A 19,489-nucleotide genomic window follows, 5' to 3' on the forward strand; every position below is an offset into this window, starting at 1 on the left:
TAGCACCCGTTTCACTGTGGGGACCCCAGAGCTGGGCTCAGGGGCTGTGGGGAAGAAGCTGATCATGGACTCCTTTCTCTCGCATTCCCTCCTTCTCTTGTGGGCTGTGTTGGATCTAGACAGGCTGCAGTGGCCAGAGGAGGTCACAGGCCTTGGAAAGAGGCATCACCTGCAGCCCAGACCTACACCCGGGTTCCTGCCACCTGCAACTTACAACACCTCGAAGGCAAAACGAACAAGGAGTAGGAAGTCAGGCAAGATCACAGGTTCTGATCACTCCGATGATAAGAGTCACCGGAGTGGCTTTAACAGTCCTCCACTTTCAAGCTCCACCCCCGCAGATCCAGAGGGCAAGGGTCTGGCAGGGGAGATTAACAAATGCGTATTTTAACAAGGAACGCTGGAAAGGGTGAAGGGCATCATTTGGGAGATTTGAAAAACACTACAGCCCATCCAGAAGGGAAGCAAAAAAATTAAGGGTTGGGGGGTGGACTTTGGAGGGGGCCGCTGCTTAGAGCTGAAGGAGGAGAGGCTGTCAGTGGTAACAGTACCCATGATATTTAACAGAGCCTCTAACGTGGTCTTTGACATCAGGAAAACCAAGGCTGGAAACCCAGCTTTGCTCTGCGACCTTGGAAGGTTAACTTGGTATCCCACAGGGGCGCCTGGGTGGCTCAGTCGTTAAGCGTCTGCCTTCGGCTCAGGGCGTGATCCCAGAGTCCTGGGATCGAGTTCCGCATCGGGCTCCTCCGCTGGGAAGCCTGCTTCTTCCTCTCTCACTCCCCCTGCCTGTGTTCCCTCTCTCACTGGCTGTCTCTCTCTGTCAAATAAATAAATAAATAAAATCTTAAAAAAAAAAAAAACTTAGTATCCCACAGCCTCACTTTGCTCATCCGTCAAATAGGAATAATTTTTCCCTAATAAGGTCAAGAAAGAATAAAATGAGGCAATGGGTAAAAAAAAGCATTTAGCACGTGCCTGGTACATACGCAGCGCTCAGCAAAGCAATCAAAAATTAATGTTATGAGTATCGTTATTATGGCCAAGGGCAGGCTGATGCACTTTATGTCATTTGCCATCACTCCTTTCCCTCCCTTACCTCCCTCCCTTGTAATCAAGGGGACATTTTTGTGAAAGGACTGGCAGAAACTAATATAGCCATGGGACCCAACAAAACTCACAAGCCAGTGTCAGGATCGAAGCACTCACTCTGCCCTCTCTAGCAAGATTAACAAAAGGCTCGAAGAATAATTGTCAATTACCTGATCGTTCCCCAGATCAACAGAGTCCGAGCTGGAAGACCTGGCTCGTGTGACCTAGTCTGGCTGCCCACTTGACACAGACAGAGAAGATAGAAGATGAAACCCACACAGTTATGCTAGGGAGGAGCGGTCAAGGTTGGAGCACCATCTGGGTCCCCCAACCCCGGGAGCATCGAAGCTCTGGGCATCGAACCACAGCTGGCGCTCAGGAGCCAGGTGTCCTGACCCCTCACCCTCCTTCCTCTCTTTTTGCCCCTTCACTTTTTTCTCACTGTGCAGTCTACAGAGATGGTCAGCATCAATCATTTAATAAAAGCCACAGGGCACACAAAAAGCACAGCTCTCGAGCAGACCCACGTCTGATCTAATCCCATGAAGCTGATGGGGTAGCTCTGTGATGCAGAAAAGGCTTAATGGATTTGCCCAGGCTCACGCAGCTAGGGGACTGTTGAAGGCAGGATTCGAATCCGGGTCTAACTCTGAAGCTTCGATGCTTCCCACCTTGGACCAGGAAACCTGCTTGGCCCCTGAATGACCTTGATCTGCCCTCCGGTCATGCACACGCCCTGTCTTCTCCCAGGCCGGTTCCTGCCCTGGCGCAACCTGGAGCCTGGAACGCACGCTGGCTGGTGATCAATGTGACACAACAGGAACATTTGTCGATGCCAGTTGCAAACTGTTGCAGTCTATATAGATTAAGCCACTGCCGCCGACTCCATGAAAGTAAATGAGCCTTTCCGACGGCAGCGGAAATAAATTTAAATGACAGTGCTGAAGGGCCCAGAGACTATGGCTGAGTGAGTGTCTGTCTGCAGAAAATTGACAAGGACAGCTATCAGTCCCCGGGCTTCTATCCCAGGATGTAATTCCTCTCTATCTCGAGATCATCATCCGGGATGCTCTGACCGCTCAGGCTTCCCACTGAAGGGCGCGAATACAATGACCATAGTAAAGACAGTGACAGCAGCTGGCGTGCGCTAGACACTCCCTGTGGGGGAGGCACCCATAGGCGCATGTATGCAAGTACGCTTTACCTACGCCTACCTATTGAACAATGACGACCCTGGGAAACCGTGCAATAGCCCCGTTTTACAGCTGGGGAAACTGAGGCTCAGGGACGTCAAAGCCACTTGCCAGCTTGCAATCGACCGAAGCGGGTCTCGAGTACATGCAGTCGATTCCAGGCATGAGTCCACCAAACAGCTGCCAGGGCCAGCCCTCGTTTAAAACTACTCAGTGGTTTTACATTCAAAGCAAAATAAATCACAGGTAGCAGGGTATACAGTGCCCACCAAGGCCTGTCCCTGCAACCACCCTACCTCACCAGCTTTCTTTCCAAACACCCTCCATCTGCTCCCCCCCATATTCCTCTTTTGTGCCTCCACGCTCTTCCTGCATCCCTGTGTTCTGAACCTGTCTCATGATTCTGAATCTTCAAATCTTTCTGTGTCTCCCAAGGTCAATTTGTAATTATTCAGTCAAAAAAGGGGGGGCTGCCTCCCAATCCCAGGATAATATAGCCCTGAGCCAGGGCACACAGCTTGGAGAAAAGAGTGTGGGCTTGTTACAACCCCCATTCATCCTTCTTGGGAGTACTTGTGCAGTGAACAACCTGCCCAACTGTACATGGTGGTTCTGCCCTGCGGATTGAGTTAGAGGCCTGTTCTCTCTGCTCTGTTAGCATGCAGAGCTTCTCTTTTCCTAAGCATCGATCACACCAAATATGATTATTTCACCTTTCCTATTACCCCTTTCAGTACATATACAACTGGCACATGAGACTCTTGTGCCCTTGGTTTCTGTAACCCTAATGTTTAGCTGGGGCCTGGCAGGATCAACAGTATGTCTCCACGGTCAGCAAAAGGAAGAAAGGAAGGGAGCGGGAGAGAGAGAGAAAGGAGAGGGAGGGTCAGGAGAGCAGGAAGGAGGCAGCCTGGCCTCTTGGCAAGCTTTGGGCACCACCCTAGGCCTCCAAGTCAGGAGGTCAACGACCAAACCCCCACCTCCGGCCCCAAGTTAACAGATGTCTTTTCTCCTCTTCCCCAGCTACGCTCCGGGAAGGAGACGCTGGCCCTTCGGGTGCTTCCCTTTTGCCCTCGGGAGCGCTGGGGAGCAGCAGTCTGAGCAAAGAGAGCCTTGAAGAGAGAGTGACTACGGCCCCTCTGAATCCAGTGCAATCGGGGGAAGATCTTCCAGAGCCTGGGCTAGAAGGGACAGCCCCCTCGGCTGCCCTGTCCACTCGGCTGCCCGAGGAGGCCACCACCAAGCGCGCCCTCCCCTCCGGGAAGAAGCTGCCTTCGCTCAAGCAGGTGAACTCGGCCAGGAAACAGCTGCGGCCCAAAGCCGCCTCCACGGCAGCTGTCCAGAGGGCGGCGAACCCACCTGCGTCCTCCGGCCTGGGCCTCCTCTCCTCAGCCACGGAGAAGCTCCGCCCCCCGGGAGACCCCGAGCCCTCCGCCTCCGAGGAGCCCCTCTGGCTGGACCGGAAGGCAGGTGCGGTCCCCACGACGCCCGCCCCGCTGCAGATCTCCCCCTTCACCTCGCAGCCCTACGTGGCCCACACGCTCCCCCAGAGGCCGGACCCCGGGGAGCCTGTGGCGCCTGATGACGCCCCCGAGGCTCCCCCGGAAGATGCCAGTCCCATGACCTTGATGGACAAAGGCGAGAACGAACTGACCGGGTCAGCCTCAGAAGAGAGCCAGGAGACCACAACATCCACCATCATCACCACCACGGTCATCACGACTGAGCAGGCCCCGGGTACGCAGCCCCCGGACCCTCCAGCCCTCCTGCTGCGGCCACGGCCACGAGGCCCCCACTCTGTGCAGGGCATGGCGGGAGGTGGGCCAGGGAGATCCAAGCCCCACCATCACTTGCCACCTATCGAGCACTGACTGTGAGCCTGACCCTGTAGCTCAGAATTACCATCCCCATTTTAAAGATGAGACGACTGAGACTCAGAGACATCAAGCAATTTGCCCAAGGCCACGCAGCTGAAGAGTGGGATTCAAACCCTTTTCAGTTTGGAATAGAATCCTTTAACCTGCCCGAAGGCCCGAGCCTTTTCAAAATCCTTTTTTTTTTTTTTTAAGATAGATTTATTTATTGAGAGAGAGATCGCGCATGCGCTTGGGGGGATGAGCAGACGGAGAAGGAGAGAGAGAATCTCAGGCAGACTCCCCACTGAGCGTGGAGCCTGATGCGGGTCTCGATCTCAAGACCCCGAGACCACCACCCAGGCCGAAAGCTAGAGTCAGGCGCTCAAGCACTGCGCCAGCCGGCGCCCCTCAAAGTGCTTTTACTTTGACCGTTGCAGGTGCTTCTCCAGATTTGAGAAAATGCGCTTCTGTGCCCCAGCCTTCCTTCTGTCTTCTTTCCTGTCTTCAAACAGGGAAGACAGACACCAAGTGTTCATTGTAGGTGGATTTTGGACAGATGTACTGTGGCCTTTCCTTAAAAAGTGGAAGCTCTGGGTTTGAATCCTGCTCCCTGTGTGAGCTTGGCCCAGACACCGCCCCTCTCTGAGCTTCGGTTTCCGTATCTCTAAAATGGGGCTGAAATGTCAGGCCCTACGAGGATGGGCGGGGTCTGCCCGTACCCTGGTTAGGATGGTGCCTGGTGTCAGTGGAGTAAGCAGTTGTGCTGGGTCAACTATTGCTCTTTTGATTATCATGTTGATTCTGGGGCTGAAGGAGACTTCTCAGCAGTGGGAGGGAGGGGGACAGGAGAATGCAGGTGTCCCAAAAGCCCAGTGCCACCCTGTACCCCTCTGAGATATGACATCTGAGCTGTCCTCTGTGTCCTAATGAGAGTCCTTCCTCCAGCTCCCTGCAGTGTGAGCTTCTCCGATCCTGAAGGGTACATCGGCTCCAGCGACTACCCACCCCTGCCCCTCAGTGGCTTCCTGGAGTGTACGTACAACGTGACGGTCTACACTGGCTACGGTGTGGAGCTCCAGGTAACTGCAGAAAGGCGCCCGACCGTGCCTGCCTCTTCCAGCAGGAAGTGTCTGGAGGGTTGTCTGACTCAGGCTTACTGTTATCACCCTGACCGGTTTGGTTCCTTCTTTGCCCTAAGCAGGGCATTTTGAGCTGGGCTTTGTCGAATGAATAGGAGTTCCCAACTCAATGCACAGCTGAAATGGCTTGGCATACGTAGAGGAGGGGGGAAACCTGTTGATAAATTGTGGGGCATTATACTCAGAAGGAAGGTCCTCTTATGCCCTGTAGCAAACACAGACACACACACACACACACACACACACACACACACACACACACAGAGGAAGCCCCACCACTTCCATTTGATTCATAAATTTTGTCTCTAAGCTAAGAATGGAAAAGCAGAGGGGCACAGTGCTCAAACATCTGGGTTTAAGTCCCAGCTCTACCAGTGAAAGCTGTGTGACCCTGGGCAAGGGACTTAACGTCTCTGAGCCTCAATCTCCCCATCAGTAATATAGAGATGATAATGGAACTACTTTACAGATTTTCCAGGCCAAACAAATATAAAAATGCACAGAGCATTAAGCCAGAGAGCCTAGCTCAGTGGATGTTACCAATTATCTTCACCGTCGTTCCTGGCCTGCCCCCACTGCCATCTTTCAAAGTCCTTTTTTTAAAAATGGAACAAGGAAGGGTGCCTTGAAGTGCGGAACTGTCCAGTTCACTGCCCCACAGGAGAGAGGGCAGGGTGTCATTGGAAAAGAAAGCTGGTCGCACATGGTGGTGGCAGACCCTTCCAGGCCAAGGTTGGAGGTCTGGATATGTACCTTTTTCTAATGGACAGTAAAGAGCCATGAAAAGTTTTTGAGCTGGGTTGGTTGTGACCTAACCAGAACTTGATTTTAGGAGGTTTTTCTGCCTTGCATGGGAAGGATACAAGGTTAGCCCCTCCGCAGCAGAACCTGTGGTCTTTGCAGCCCCCAGAGCTTAGCACGGTGTGTGGCACGTAGTAGGTACTTCATAAATGTTCCTGGAATTAAAATGAGTCGGAGGACAGCTACAGTCCATCTGAATCTGGCACTCAGTGGTCCCTTTCCTTCCACTTGGTGTCTAACACGGCATGGAGCTCTTTACCAGGCACAGAGTTCCTTCACTGAGCACCTACTATGTACCAGTCATGGCTGCTTACACTGGGGGATAGGGTGGTATGCAAACAGATGCAGAACCTTCCCTAAAGGAGTTCACTATTTGATGATTGAGACAGACGTACTTAGAAGACATTAGAATGCCATTTGAAAAGGTCTCTAGTGGGTGTATATAGGGGATGTTGTAACATCACAGTGGAGGGACGGGCAAGCTCCTTGGTAGCCAGGGAAGGTCTCACGGGGAAGGGCAATGTTAGTGGGGCTTTGGCGAATGAATAGGAGTTCATCAAAAAGGAAAAAAGAGTAAGGTGTATGATCTGAAAGAGGAAGGGCTCGTGGGTGAGGCCAGCCCTGCTTAGGTGAGGGGCAGAGGGACCGGGATCCCAGGCCCCACTAGAAGAGGCATAAAAATCTAAACTGGGCACTGGGAACAGACTAAAGCTCCCTCCCAACCCTACTCCATTTGTATAATGTCTTTGTGCACAACTAAAATATCCCCCCTCTTTCTCCTCCAAACCTGGAAAGTGGACTTGGAAATCAAGTAGGCAGTTCTTTGCAGAGTTAAGACCACTGTTCTATAGCATAAGAGAGTGGTCCTGAGAATGCCCTAGAAATGAGTCCCCCGCTCCCTCTTACCAGTTCACACAGAAAGGGGAAGAATGCATTCAACCTACATAAATATTTATTGAGCATCTGCTATATGCCAAGCACTCTTCTGGGCGCTGGGGACACAGAACACGTGGGGAAAAAATGCCTACCTTCATGGAGCTTGCCTTCTGGTGGAATGTCTTATTCTATCTTCCTGGAGTGTGGGCTTCAGGCACAAGCTGATCAAGGCCTTGCCCTCCCCCACCGCCTCCAGGAGAACTTACCTGGGCTGCTAGCGCGCAGGAGGCTCTCTCACAGGACTCGTCCACAGACACAGACAGACTTTTGCAGCACTTTGCTCCACAGCTTGGGTCCACTCTGGTCCCTCAGTCCTTGGGAGCTGAGGGGAGCCTGGGTGTTTCAGGGCTCCAGATGTTTCTAAGGGGGATGGTCTGTCCCGTTGACTAGGGGCTGGCTGAGGGCTGCCGCGTTGGCATCGTCCGGGGTCCATCGGGGGTACTGCTCTGGCAGCCCATGGCCTGGAAGGGCCCTGTCTCAAGCACAACTCAGAGTTTCTCTCCGTCTGCCCCTGCCGGTCCTCAGGTGAAGAGCGTGAACCTGTCTGACGGCGAGCTGCTCTCCATCCGTGGGGTAGACGGTCCCACCCTGACCGTCCTGGCCAACCAGACTCTCCTGGTAGAGGGACAGGTTATCCGAAGTCCCACCAACACCATCTCTGTCTACTTCCGGACCTTTCAGGACGACGTCCTTGGGACCTTCCAGCTGCACTATCAGGGTAAGCTGGTACCAAGGCTAATGAGGGTGGGGGGTGGGGGGGAGGTAGCTGGTTGCCTCAGTTTCTCTCTGGAGTCAAGGATTCTCAGACTTTTTGTGCCAGCGATCCCTCCGGCTGTCTGGTAAAACCTCTGGACCCCTGCTCAGAATCATGTTTTTGATAGCATAAAATAAAAGCTAAACAATTAAAAAGGAAACCAGTCAGATTGAATTACAGTTGTCAAAATACTGTTTTAATCTGCGATGTCATAATCCACGTGCCTCTTTATTAACACATTAAATAATAATCTCCCCCGGCAGCTCTGATAATTACTGTAATTTCAAAGTACTGAGGAATATAAGAAATATGTCAAGATATCTACTATGATATGAAAATATCTGTGATTTCTCTTGGTGACGAAGTCACATGTTCTGCAAATAGGACACAGTCTGTTGCCCACATACGTGATTGAAGGGTATAGCACAGTTCAGTGAAAGGTACATGGAAACCGGCAAGCCACTTTTGCCCATTCAGATCCACGGCTCCTGCATGTCATAGACGAATCCCCAGGGGAGCCCACGGACTTCCGGTAAAGAGCCTCAACCCCCAGGGGGTCCGGCTCGGTCTTTTCTTCTGCAATGTTTCTTTCTTTCCTTTTTGTCTGTTTCTGAGACTCCTCTCTTGCTTTCTGTTCATCTTGCTCTTCTCTCTCCCTTCCTTCCTTCTTCCTTCTCGGTCCCCTCCCTCTTTTCTTGCCTCTTTTACTTCTTCCTTTCCTTCTTTCCCTCTCTTCTTTCCCTCCCTCCATTCTCCCTTCCTTCCAGCTGGCGCGCGCTCTCTCTCTCTCTCTTGCATCCCATTTCCCCACCTCTGGCGCCCTTCCCATGACCTCAGGTTACTTCCTTGAGCCAGAAACTCCTCTGTGTCCTTGCCAGATACCTGCCCAGAGAGCAGAGTCGGCCCTCACGCATCTGGATATTTGGGCGTCATCCACATTGGCTCAACTGCCTGAACATCTGGAAAAACAGTTCTCTTGAAACTTTGCCCTTGGATGTTTCCGAAGCAGGGGGATGAGATTCTATGAGAGTGCCCGCTCATCGCCACTTTCCAAGACTGAGACTACCCCCTGTTGTCTCTGTTCGTTACAGAATGGGGGTCAAGAAATAGTCTGTAGAGCCCTTGGGTTGGATGTAATCCTCGCAGTGAGTTCTGGGACTTTCGGTATCTCATGCCGCGGGAGTGGTCAGACCGCACAGCTGAAAGGTGCAGGTAGGATGGATTTCACATCCTCTTAGGACAATTGAGGAGCTCAGCACGGCCACCAAGAGCTTTCTACCGCCTCCAGCTAGATGTTGGACTAGGGAGGCTCTTCCTCGGTGTTTCCTGTTTAATCCTTACTGCCACCGCTGAGGTAGGGACGATTGTCGACTCCACTGGGAAGATGAGGAGAGCCAAGTTCGGGGCGCTGCATCCCTTTCTCAAGGTCGCGCAGTTTCTAAGGGATGGAGGAAGAGCGTAACTCACATTGGTCTCCTCCAAAGGCCATGCCTGTGTGTGCCAGGACGGTTATTTGCAAGCTGTCCTGTCCTTTGGCATTTCCGGAAGAGCTGCTTATTCTAGTCCAAGAGTGTGTGCATTTTTAACAAACACCGAAGACGTCCGTGCTGGTAGGACTAAACCTGCCTGAGTCATACAGCCCCCTCCTATGGCCAAGGAGAAGGCCGTTCTGCGTCCATGCGGAGAGAGGCTCACATGAGGTGTGGGAACGCATTTTTCACCCCAAACCTGTGATCTCTGCTTAGACAGGGTGAGGACCTTGGAGCCCAGCAAAAGTACCAATCTGGCAGTCTCCCCATCATAGGATCAACGAGAGTCCCCAAAATACCCACACACCGCCCCACCCAACCACCCCAGTGCTCTGGACTCCCCAGGGGCTCGTCTTTCCTCCTCAGCACAGATTGGCTCCGGGGATGTGGGTCACATGCGTCCTCTCCCCGCTCCCACGGGATGACCGTCTGTCTGCCTTTGCATTTCTTCCAGCTTTCATGCTGAGCTGCAATTTTCCCCGCCGGCCTGACTACGGGGATGTCACGGTCATGGACCTGCACCCGGGCGGGGTGGCCCACTTCCACTGCCACCTGGGCTATGAGCTCCAGGGCGCCAAGACTCTGACTTGCATGAACGCCTCGAAGCCCCACTGGAGCAGCCAGGAGCCCGTCTGCTCAGGTATGCACGCACCTCGCCAGACCAGACATGGAGAGTCCCCTCAGAGGCGAGGCACCAACCCCAGGGCATTAGACCGACCTTAGGGATAGGCGCACAGCCCAGGGGAAGAGACTGCCCCCCTCACAGGCGACCGCGGCCCCTGAAATCTTTAGTTTGTGAAAAAGGACACAACACCTTAAACTGATCATTAGAATGTCGCACAACCATCACCACTCTGTGGTTCTAGAACATCCCCATCACCCCCAAAAGGAAACCTTGCACCCATCGGCACTCGCTCCCCATTCTCCCCTCCCCCACAACCCTTGGCAACCACCAACATGCTTTCCGTGTTGATGGATATGCCTATTTTGGACATTTCGTGGGAAGGGAATCATACAACGCATGATCTTTTGCAACTGGCCTCTTTCACTCAGGATCGTGTGTTCAAGGTTCACCTGTGTCGTAGCATGGGTCAGCGCCTCGTTCCTCGAGCCATACGCCCTTGTGTGGTGCTGCCCCATTTTATCGGTGTATTCATTGGTGGACGCTGGAGTTTTTCCCACCTCTGCGAACATCCGTGTACCGGTGTTTGTGTGGGTGTATGTTTCCGTTTCTCCTGGGTCCGCGCCCGGGGGTGGGATCGCTGGGTCACATGGCAATTCTCTGTTTAACTTCATGAGGAATCGACAAGCTTGTTCTGCAGAGACTGCACCGTTTGGCTTTCCCACCTGGCTGCGTGTGAGAGTTCCGATGTCTCCACATCCTCGCCCCCACTTCCCATGTTACACGTTTTCTTTTTGTGATTCTAGCCGCCCTGGTGGGTGTGAAGCTTTCTCACGGTGGCTTTGATTTGCTTTTCCCTGATGGCTAATGATGCTGAGCCGCTTTCCTGTGCTTCTTGGCCATTTGTAGACCTTCTTTTTTTTTTTTTTTTAAGATTTTATTTATTTATTCGACAGAGATAGAGACAGCCAGCGAGAGAGGGAACACAAGCAGGGGGAGTGGGAGAGGAAGAAGCAGGCTCATAGCAGAAAAGCCTGACGTGGGGCTCGATCCCATAACACCGGGATCACGCCCTGAGCCAAAGGCAGGCGCTTAACCGCTGTGCCACCCAGGCGCCCCCATTTGTAGACCTTCTAAGAGAAGGATCTATTCAAGTCCTTTGCCTTGTTTTTTTTTTTATTTTGTTATGCGTCTTTTTATTGTTGTTCTTTATATATTTTGGATGTCAGATCCTTATCAGGGATGTGATTTGCAAATATCTTGTCCAGCCCTGTGGGTTGCTTTTCCTTTTTTAAAATTCATTTGTTTATTTGAGAGAGAGAGGGCATGAACAGGGGAGGGGGCAGAAGGAAAGGGAGAGAGAGAATCTCAAGCAGACTCCCCACTGAGCGCGGAGCCTAATTCGACTCAGGGCTTGATCCCAGGACCCTGAGACCTAAGAGTCAGGTACTTAACCAGCTGTGCCCCCTAGGCGCCCCACGTTTTCTCACTTCTTGATAGTGTTCTCTGAGGCGGAAAAGCTTTTCATGTTGACCAAGTGGAATTCATCTATTTTCTTCTTCTGTGGCTGTGCTTTTGGGGTGCCTGCTGCCACACTTTGAACCCAGTCAATAGACACTGAGACACCGACGGGGCTGCTGTAAATGTTCACAGCCATGCAACGTGATAAGAACCATTACCTCCATTTTACAGATGAGGAAACAGAGGCTCATGGAGGTGATGTCACTTGTCCAAAGTTACCAGACAGAAATTGAAACGAGTCCAAAGCCCTTCTCTCCTGAGCTGTTTTTCTCAAAGTGTGGTCTCCAGACCAGCAAGGTTATTACAGATGCGTAATATTGGACTCACTACAGGACCAGTTGAATTAAAATCTACATTTTTGCGTGCCCTTGTGGGATATGCACACGCATTATAGATTGAGGAGCTCTGGGTTGTGCCACGCTGTCCTTGTACCGCTAGGCGTAGCCTCGGCCATCCTCAGCCACCAAGAGCGCAAAACCCTATTAGATTCTCAAAAGTTCCAATGGTGGTCGGGACAGCATAGGTCGCCTGTAATAACTGAGCACCTACTATGTGCCAGGGCTTAAGCCACGAACAAGGAGAATACTGGGGATGATAATAAATTATTCCTTCCTTCCAGGCATTCAGAGTCAGGGAAATCCGAAAACAAATGAGGCCTGATGGCACGTTCTGAGATTTGATTGTTGCAGTATTATTCCCCCAAGACCCTTCAGAATTGTTCTTCTTTGCTTTCTTACAAAAGGAAAATATCCAAACCATGGGGCAGTTGGGCTCTGTGCCTCTCTCACATTAATTTTTATCTATGTGTGAAATCAGAGAGGAATTAAGCCTCAATTTGTGCTAAGAAAGATGGATGGGGAGCCACGGCTGGCAAATTGAAGCCAAACAGAGCCATCAGTTGGCTTAATAAGGCAAGGAAGGGGAGCAGAGAGACACCAGATGAGCGGCAGCTTGGGGAGGACAGATGGCCGGTAATCCCCACCGGGGACAGTGTCCTCCGTCTCCTCAGCTCCTGAGCCATAGGACAACAATGCTGGCTATGCTTTGAGCACCTACTCTGTGCCAGGGATGGTGCCAAGTTCCCTACGTGCATCATTTCATTGATTTCTCACCACAGCCCTAGAAGCGGGGTGGAATCATTAACACCCTTTTATAGTGAACTTGAGGTTCACAGAGTTTCCGTGACTTGTTCGAGAGCCACAGCAGGTGAGTGGCACAGACGGGGTCTCAACCTCCACTTTAGGACAGGAAGGCAGTGAGGAGAGAGAGAGACACACACAGACACACACCTCTGTCCGTGGTGCTGAAAGAAGTATGGGGGTGGTGAGGGGGGGAAGGGGCTTCTTGTCAATGTCTTTGCTATAAATTGGCAGAATCCAGCACAGAGCAGAGAACTATCTACCTTTTTCACCCACTGCAGGTCCTTATTAGTCATGCAGTCATTCAACAAACACTTAAAGAGACCCAAGTATCTCCTAAAAATAAGAAACAGGGGCGCCTGGGTGGCACAGCGGTTAAGCGTCTGCCTTCGGCTCAGGGCGTGATCCTGGCATTATGGGATCGAGCCCCACATCAGGCTCTTCCCCTATGAGTCTGCTTCTTCCTCTCCCACTCCCCCTGCTTGTGTTCCCTCTGTTGCTGGCTGTCTATCTCTGTCGAATAAATAAATAAAATCTTTAAAAAAAATAAAAAATAAAAATAAGAAACAGACGACTTCCTCACATTTGTCTATCTCCCTCCAGTTCACAAATTATTTTTTTAAATATTTCTTTATTAGATTTTTATGATAAAAGTGATATATGTTCTGGTAAAAAAAATTTCTAAAAATTCAAAAGCGTAAAGATAAAGCAAATCACTTTTCTATTTATGATCTCAGTAGATTTTTGCAAATAGCTCATTGAAATAGGTATGGTGGACAGATCATTTTGTAACTTGTCCCCCCCCCCCCACTTAAAATATAGGGAGCATTTTTCTATGTTCTCAAGTATTCTTTAAGAATGTGATTTTTAATAGTGAATGGAGTGCATTTATTTCACCAAATAGCTGTGAGTGGACATGTGTGTTGCTTTTTGTTTTTCACTCTTAGAAGCACGTCAGCAGTGAACACCCTCATTCATAAATCTTGGTGAAAATCTCCAAATCTTCTTCTTAGCATAAATTCCCAGAACTTTAATGACTAGGTCAGAGTTTGGGAACATACTTTCTAGATTTTTCTCCAAATTGCTCTCCTGAAAGGTCATAGCAATTTGCATTCGAACCAGTTATGAGCGAGAGTGCTCATTTCCCACCACCTTTCCCACTGGCAAGTTATGACTGCTTTTTAGCTTGACCGATTGGGTGGATGAAAATAGAATACAATCTAGATTTGCCTTTCTTTCATTATGAGCGAGGCTGCATTTTTAGTGCTTACTAAGTGCATTTTTAGTGCTTACTAAATACTAAAAGTGTATTTCTTCTTCTGTGGACTGCCTATTTATGTCCTTGATTACCATCTCATAGTGAAGAATCAGGGCACAGCCAGTGCCATGAAAGAACCCTTAAATCCCCGTTGTTCCCTACCCCGGAACACACGAGGGGATGGATCCAGTCGTGGGATGAGGTCCCCTATCAAACAGGATGAACCTCGTCCGAGATGAGAAGCCTTTTACCGTGTCTTCCTTTTCCCATCCTGTTGCCTTCCACTAAGGGGTAAGGGTGAGGATCTCTCTCTCTCTCTGCTCTCCTCTCATGATCACCCCCCCTATTTTCCACCCCCAGCCCCTTGCGGAGGGGCTGTGCACAACGCCACCATCGGCCGGGTCCTCTCCCCAAGTTACCCAGGAAGCACCAACGGGAGCCAGTTCTGCGTGTGGACCATCGAAGCTCCCGAGGGCCAGAAGTTACATCTGCATTTCGAGAGGCTGTCATTGCATGAGAAGGACAGGTAAGCCTCTGAGGGCTTACCCCAGCAGCCTCCTTCCTTCCCCGAGTGTCGTAATGTGGCTAGGGATCTGGAGTCTTGAAATGGCCCGTGGAGGTCGAGAAAGAAAGGGCTGGGGAGGTTGGCAAGGATATGAGACACCAACTTCCATCTCCTCCTTTTACAGATATGGAAACTCGGACATACAGAGGGAAAGGGTCTCACCCCAAGTTACACAGCAGGATAGGGGAAGAGGTCTGTTTCTCCTACACATCCCCTTTTTGCAGTTATCCAGGAGGGAGTTCTCACTGAGCACCTGCTCTGTGCCCAGTCATGCACTAAGCTCCATGGAGGACCGGAGAGAAGTAGCAAGATGTGGTTTCCAGTTTGATAGGAAATTGATGTGGAAACACTAGACTTGTACACAGGAAGGAGCTAGGGAGAAGTTACAAAGCGATACTTAAGCAAGAGCATGTCTGTAAACTCTAAGTAATATACATAGAATCCAGAATCTTGAAACTGTCATATTCTATGACTTTATGCTAGAATATTCTCGAATGTTCTAGAAAACTAGGACCTTAGTTGCTTATACTTGCTGCCTTAGGTTGTGTTTCCTTGAAACACACAGGGAACAAGGATGTTAGGGAAAGTCGTTCATTTGGGAGCTAATCCTAGGAAGCACTGGGAGAGGCATGGGACAGTGGGCAGGGAAGGGAAAGGTGTTAATGAGCAGGTGACCGTGGGGGCAGCTGGGGCTCTATCCACTGGGGGCCTCTGGGAAACTGTATTGAGCATGCCTCAACGTAGTCCTTTCGGAGGGGCGGGGGGTAAGGGAGCTGGGGTATTTATCCACCACCATCCCCCATCCATCACTGGGTGAGAAATGCTCCTGGACCCGCTAACTCCCCAGCACTGCCCACTGCCCTTTGAGCTGGTTTAACTGACTGGGAAGCCAGGCCGCTCCTCATCCCAGCCATGGTGAACACATGGCAAAATGAACAAACCGTGGCTTCAACATTTATGCATTTTGGTAATATTAGAAATTCATCTGGGCAGCATAAGATAAACACTTTTTTTATGAGTCACAGTAAAAAAAAAAAAAACCAACCTCAGAGGATTAAAAATTCCTGTTTATGACCCCATAAAAGAAATTTATCTAATTTGTATACTATTTCTTTCCCTAGTTTTGCATAACGTCTTTAAAAATACCAAGAGTAGCAAGGAGTCAAGTATCAAATGGTTTTAATAACAGTAAAAATGAATACCAACATTTTGTGAAGCACATTTTATTTTTCAGGGCCCTTAATCCTGTCGTATTCTCAAGGCCCACCTGTGAGATACGTAGGAGAGACGTTATGATCCTTCCTTTCATGGCTGTGGAAACTGAGGTCCACGATGTGCTGAGACTTACGTAAACCCAATCGGTGGAGAATCGGGAAGTGAAAATCAGAACTCCTGACTCCACGCACAGTGCTCTTAGGATATCAGAATAAAAGACAGAGCCTGTTAGGAGTCAAATGCTTAATAAATTTAACACATATACCTACTCCGTCCTGGGCATGTTATGTGGCCTCTAATCCCTACGTTCGGATGTAGGTAGGTGTGATTGCACCCATTTGACAGATGAAGAAACAGAGGCTCAGTGATGGGAAGTGTCCTTGTCCAAAGTCACACAGCTCAGAAGGTTACAGCGTTGGGATTCTGCTTGTCTGACTACCATTCTTTCAGCCATTAATCTCTGCTTCTCGATTAGTAACAACAATAATAATAATAATAATAATAATTAGTCTGGCTCATTACATCACACACATCATTTTTCCTACGACTTCAGAATCCATCCCTGAGCCTAGGACAAGCATTGTTACAGGAGAGGAAGCAGGTTGCATAAGGGGGAGCAGCTTGTCCGGACAAGTCAGGGGCGCAGTCGGGCTCTGCGTCTGGGAATGAGGCCCCAGAGGCGGCATTCATGGCCCACGCCTCTGGCTACTGTGTGTCATAATCCTCCTGTCCGTCACCCCCCCTCCCCCGCCAGGATGATGGTCTACAGTGGCCTGATCAACAAGTCCGCTCTTCTCTATGACTCCCTCCAAACCGAGAACGTCCCGTTTGAGGGTCTGCTGAGCGAGGGCAACAGCATCCGCATTGAGTTCCTGTCTGACCAGGCGCGAGCAGCCTCAGCCTTCAACATCCGGTTTGAGGGTGAGGGTCCCCAGGGGCCTCCGCCATCCTGGGTGATGGCGTGGGCGAGGAGGAAGCATGGCAGAGCTGGGCTGGGTCCTGGGAGCTAGAAATCTGACCTGCTAAGGGCAAGGGAGGTCCGGCGGCCAGACTGACCCTTTGACTTCCAAAGGCAGACTCTGCAGGGTTGGGAGGGCAGGGGTTTGTACTCCCATTTTACAGATGAAAATAATGAGGTCCCGAAAAGCAAAGTGAATGGTGCAAGGGCCCTCAGCACGTCAGCTGGAACTGAAACGTGGGATATGGTGCCCATTTTCCTTGGAGTTTCAGCAAGGAGGGACCCATCTTCTGAGATCGAGCACTGTGAGGAGCCCCTGCCTCATCTGAGCTGCTCCCTCTTTTTTGTTTCCCCACCCCAGCCTTTGAGAAAGGCCACTGTTATGAGCCCTACATTCAGAATGGGAATTTCACCACATCCGACCCAACCTATAACATCGGAACCGTAGTGGAGTTCACCTGCGACCCTGGCCACTCTCTGGAGCAGGGTCCGGCCATTATCGAGTGCATCAATGTGCGGGACCCATACTGGAATGACACAGAGCCCCTGTGCAGAGGTGAGTGGCCCCACTGCCCTCCTCCCGGGTTGCCTCAGGGACCTCCACCCCCTCAGATGAAAAGGCCGAGGGCACAGTCTAGAAGTATGTCACAAATTTACATACCAGTTTTAGCATTAGAACCGTTTCCAGGGCTCACTATCCTTTGGGTCAGATTTGTTGCTTGTCCTTGAGAAAATTATAAAATTGATACATTTTTAAAGGTGCCCCTTCCTCCAAGCACAGACCCCATAGTGCATAGCTTAGTGAAAAGATCTCTGCATGGATTTCAGCTCCTCTATACCCCCTTGCTATGTACTTTTGTGCAGTGCACAGCCCACCCAACCACACATGGCAGCCCTGAGGTGAATTAATAATGATGATGATATTAGTAACAGTTGCTAAGGGCTACATGTGCATTATCTGATTTAATCCTCACTACGACCCTGTGAGGTACATAGTATTGACCCCATGTACAGGTGAGGAACCTGTAGCTGTGAAGTGATATTTCTAAGAACAGACTGAGGGTAACTGGCAGAGGTGGAAATGAAACTCAGGTCTCTCTGTTCTCAGAGATCTGTGCTCTGAGCCCCTCTGGACAGCGTTGGCTGGGTAGAACCCTCATCTCCATGGGCTCCCGGATGCCTGCCCTGCCTTGCCTCTCTTCCCATATTCAAGGCCACAGAGCCCCCTTGAGCCTGGATGCAATTGGAGCACGTGCTGTAATGAAGAGAGCCCTGGCTCCCGGCAGCTGCTGCCTGGATGGCAGTTGGCGTGAAATCACAGCTTCGTCGTGGTGAGGGATTGATCCCGGTATTAAATGTGCTGGTTTAACAGAGCGGAATTTATTGGTGCTTTGGCCTCTGCCACATTGAGAACTTTCCAAAGCGGTAAACAGAGTGGAATTTAAAGAGCCAGGCGCCGGGCACAGCCACATCTCTACTTCCAGCGCAGAGCCGGGCTCTTTGGCAGTAATGTTAACTAAGAAGTATGGAGCCCTTACCTCGGGTCAGGTGCTGTGCTGCCTTTGACCCCCACGAGCTCGATTAAGCTCCAGAATAACCCAGCGGAGCCAGTGAACAGTGGTGTTACTGCAGCTTTACGGAGGGAGGGAGCTGAGACTCCAAAAGGTTGAGTGCCTCGTCATTGAGTCTGGGGGTGCAGAGGCAAGACTCTAACCCAGGTCCAGCTGAATGGTATGCGTAGCATCTGTTGGCCACTACTCACCCTGCCCAAGAATAGAGCTGTTGCAGAATCATCCAGAACGTTGAGCTCTGTCCTTGATCCTGAAAGAACCACAGCGCCCTTCGCCCCACCTTCACCAACCCGCAGCTAAAAGGAGGCAGGGAGCCAGCCCTAACTTAATCATTCCACACTCATGCAAGGACCGCCTACGGGGCAACCACCTGTTCTTGGTACCTGGCGAGCCGTGACTGTCTGACTGCATAGCCCTCGCTCTTAACCGCTACACCGTACTGGCTTCGTTACGAATAACATGCATCTCTGTCTGTCTGTCTGTCTGTCTGTCTTCTACAGCCATGTGTGGTGGGGAACTCTCTGCCGTGGCTGGGGTGGTGCTGTCCCCAAACTGGCCGGAGCCGTACGTGGAAGGTGAAGATTGTATCTGGAAGATTCACGTAGGGGAGGAGAAACGGATCTTCTTAGATATCCAGTTGTGAGTGTTTATGATGCATGGACCTCAATCCAGCCCAGTTGGGGAAGAGATGGCTCCTGCGTTGTTCTTTCAGCCAGGGTTAAGGAAGCAACTGCTAGGTGTTAGGGACTGGGCCAAGAGCTGGAGTCCCAGTGGTGGGAGAAACGACAACATCACGCACACACAGACAGGGTCCCTAGCCTCCAGACCTTCCGTCTTTGGAGGAAGCTGGCATTAAAGCTGGAAATGCACCCACAATGGCGTACCGTAACTCGGGTGAGCCATGTAAGGATGCTTGAATGGTGCTATGAGATCCTATAATGGGGGTTTGATGTAAAGAAGAAGGTCAGAAAAGCTTTCCCTGAGGATGGATACTAAAGCTCAGAACTGGGAATGAGTTGCAATAATTATAGCTGAAAGGGACAGACTATGCAAAGGCCCTGTGGCAAGAACAAGCATGGTATTTGGAAGGACTGAATAGCCAGTGTGGTCAGGAGGACGGGGGATGTATAACACGTACCATCTGTACTGTAGCAGGTCGTTTTCTTATCCGTCTCTCTCAACTAGCCCCGAAGGTCCTTGTAGTCAGGGCTTGCTCTGATTTATCTCTGTCCCGGGATCTAACACAGAGCTCACCGCAGAGTAGTCACTCAGGAGACAGGTGCTGCGTGAAGAGCTACTGCAATGGGTGGAGTTACCCAGCTGTGTGGCTGTTTGCTGGA

General features: G+C 50.8%; 1 protein-coding gene across 1 annotated transcript in view; it reads left to right on the forward strand.

Moving 5' to 3' along the window:
* The first annotated feature begins 2,279 nt into the window (after positions 1 to 2,279).
* SEZ6L (seizure related 6 homolog like) overlaps positions 2,280 to 19,489 on the forward strand; it is a 66,702-nt gene continuing 49,492 nt past the window's right edge. The window contains exons 1-9 of the mRNA XM_026484683.4: positions 2,280 to 2,415; positions 3,309 to 4,022; positions 5,087 to 5,220; positions 7,543 to 7,735; positions 9,755 to 9,940; positions 14,201 to 14,366; positions 16,375 to 16,541; positions 16,940 to 17,134; positions 18,650 to 18,788. Of these exons, the coding sequence (XP_026340468.2) occupies positions 2,280 to 2,415; positions 3,309 to 4,022; positions 5,087 to 5,220; positions 7,543 to 7,735; positions 9,755 to 9,940; positions 14,201 to 14,366; positions 16,375 to 16,541; positions 16,940 to 17,134; positions 18,650 to 18,788 (2,030 nt within the window). The remainder of the gene's footprint in view (positions 2,416 to 3,308; positions 4,023 to 5,086; positions 5,221 to 7,542; positions 7,736 to 9,754; positions 9,941 to 14,200; positions 14,367 to 16,374; positions 16,542 to 16,939; positions 17,135 to 18,649; positions 18,789 to 19,489) is intronic.

Source organism: Ursus arctos, unplaced genomic scaffold, assembly GCF_023065955.2.
Source record: "Ursus arctos isolate Adak ecotype North America unplaced genomic scaffold, UrsArc2.0 scaffold_34, whole genome shotgun sequence".
Taxonomy (NCBI): Eukaryota; Metazoa; Chordata; class Mammalia; order Carnivora; family Ursidae; genus Ursus; species Ursus arctos.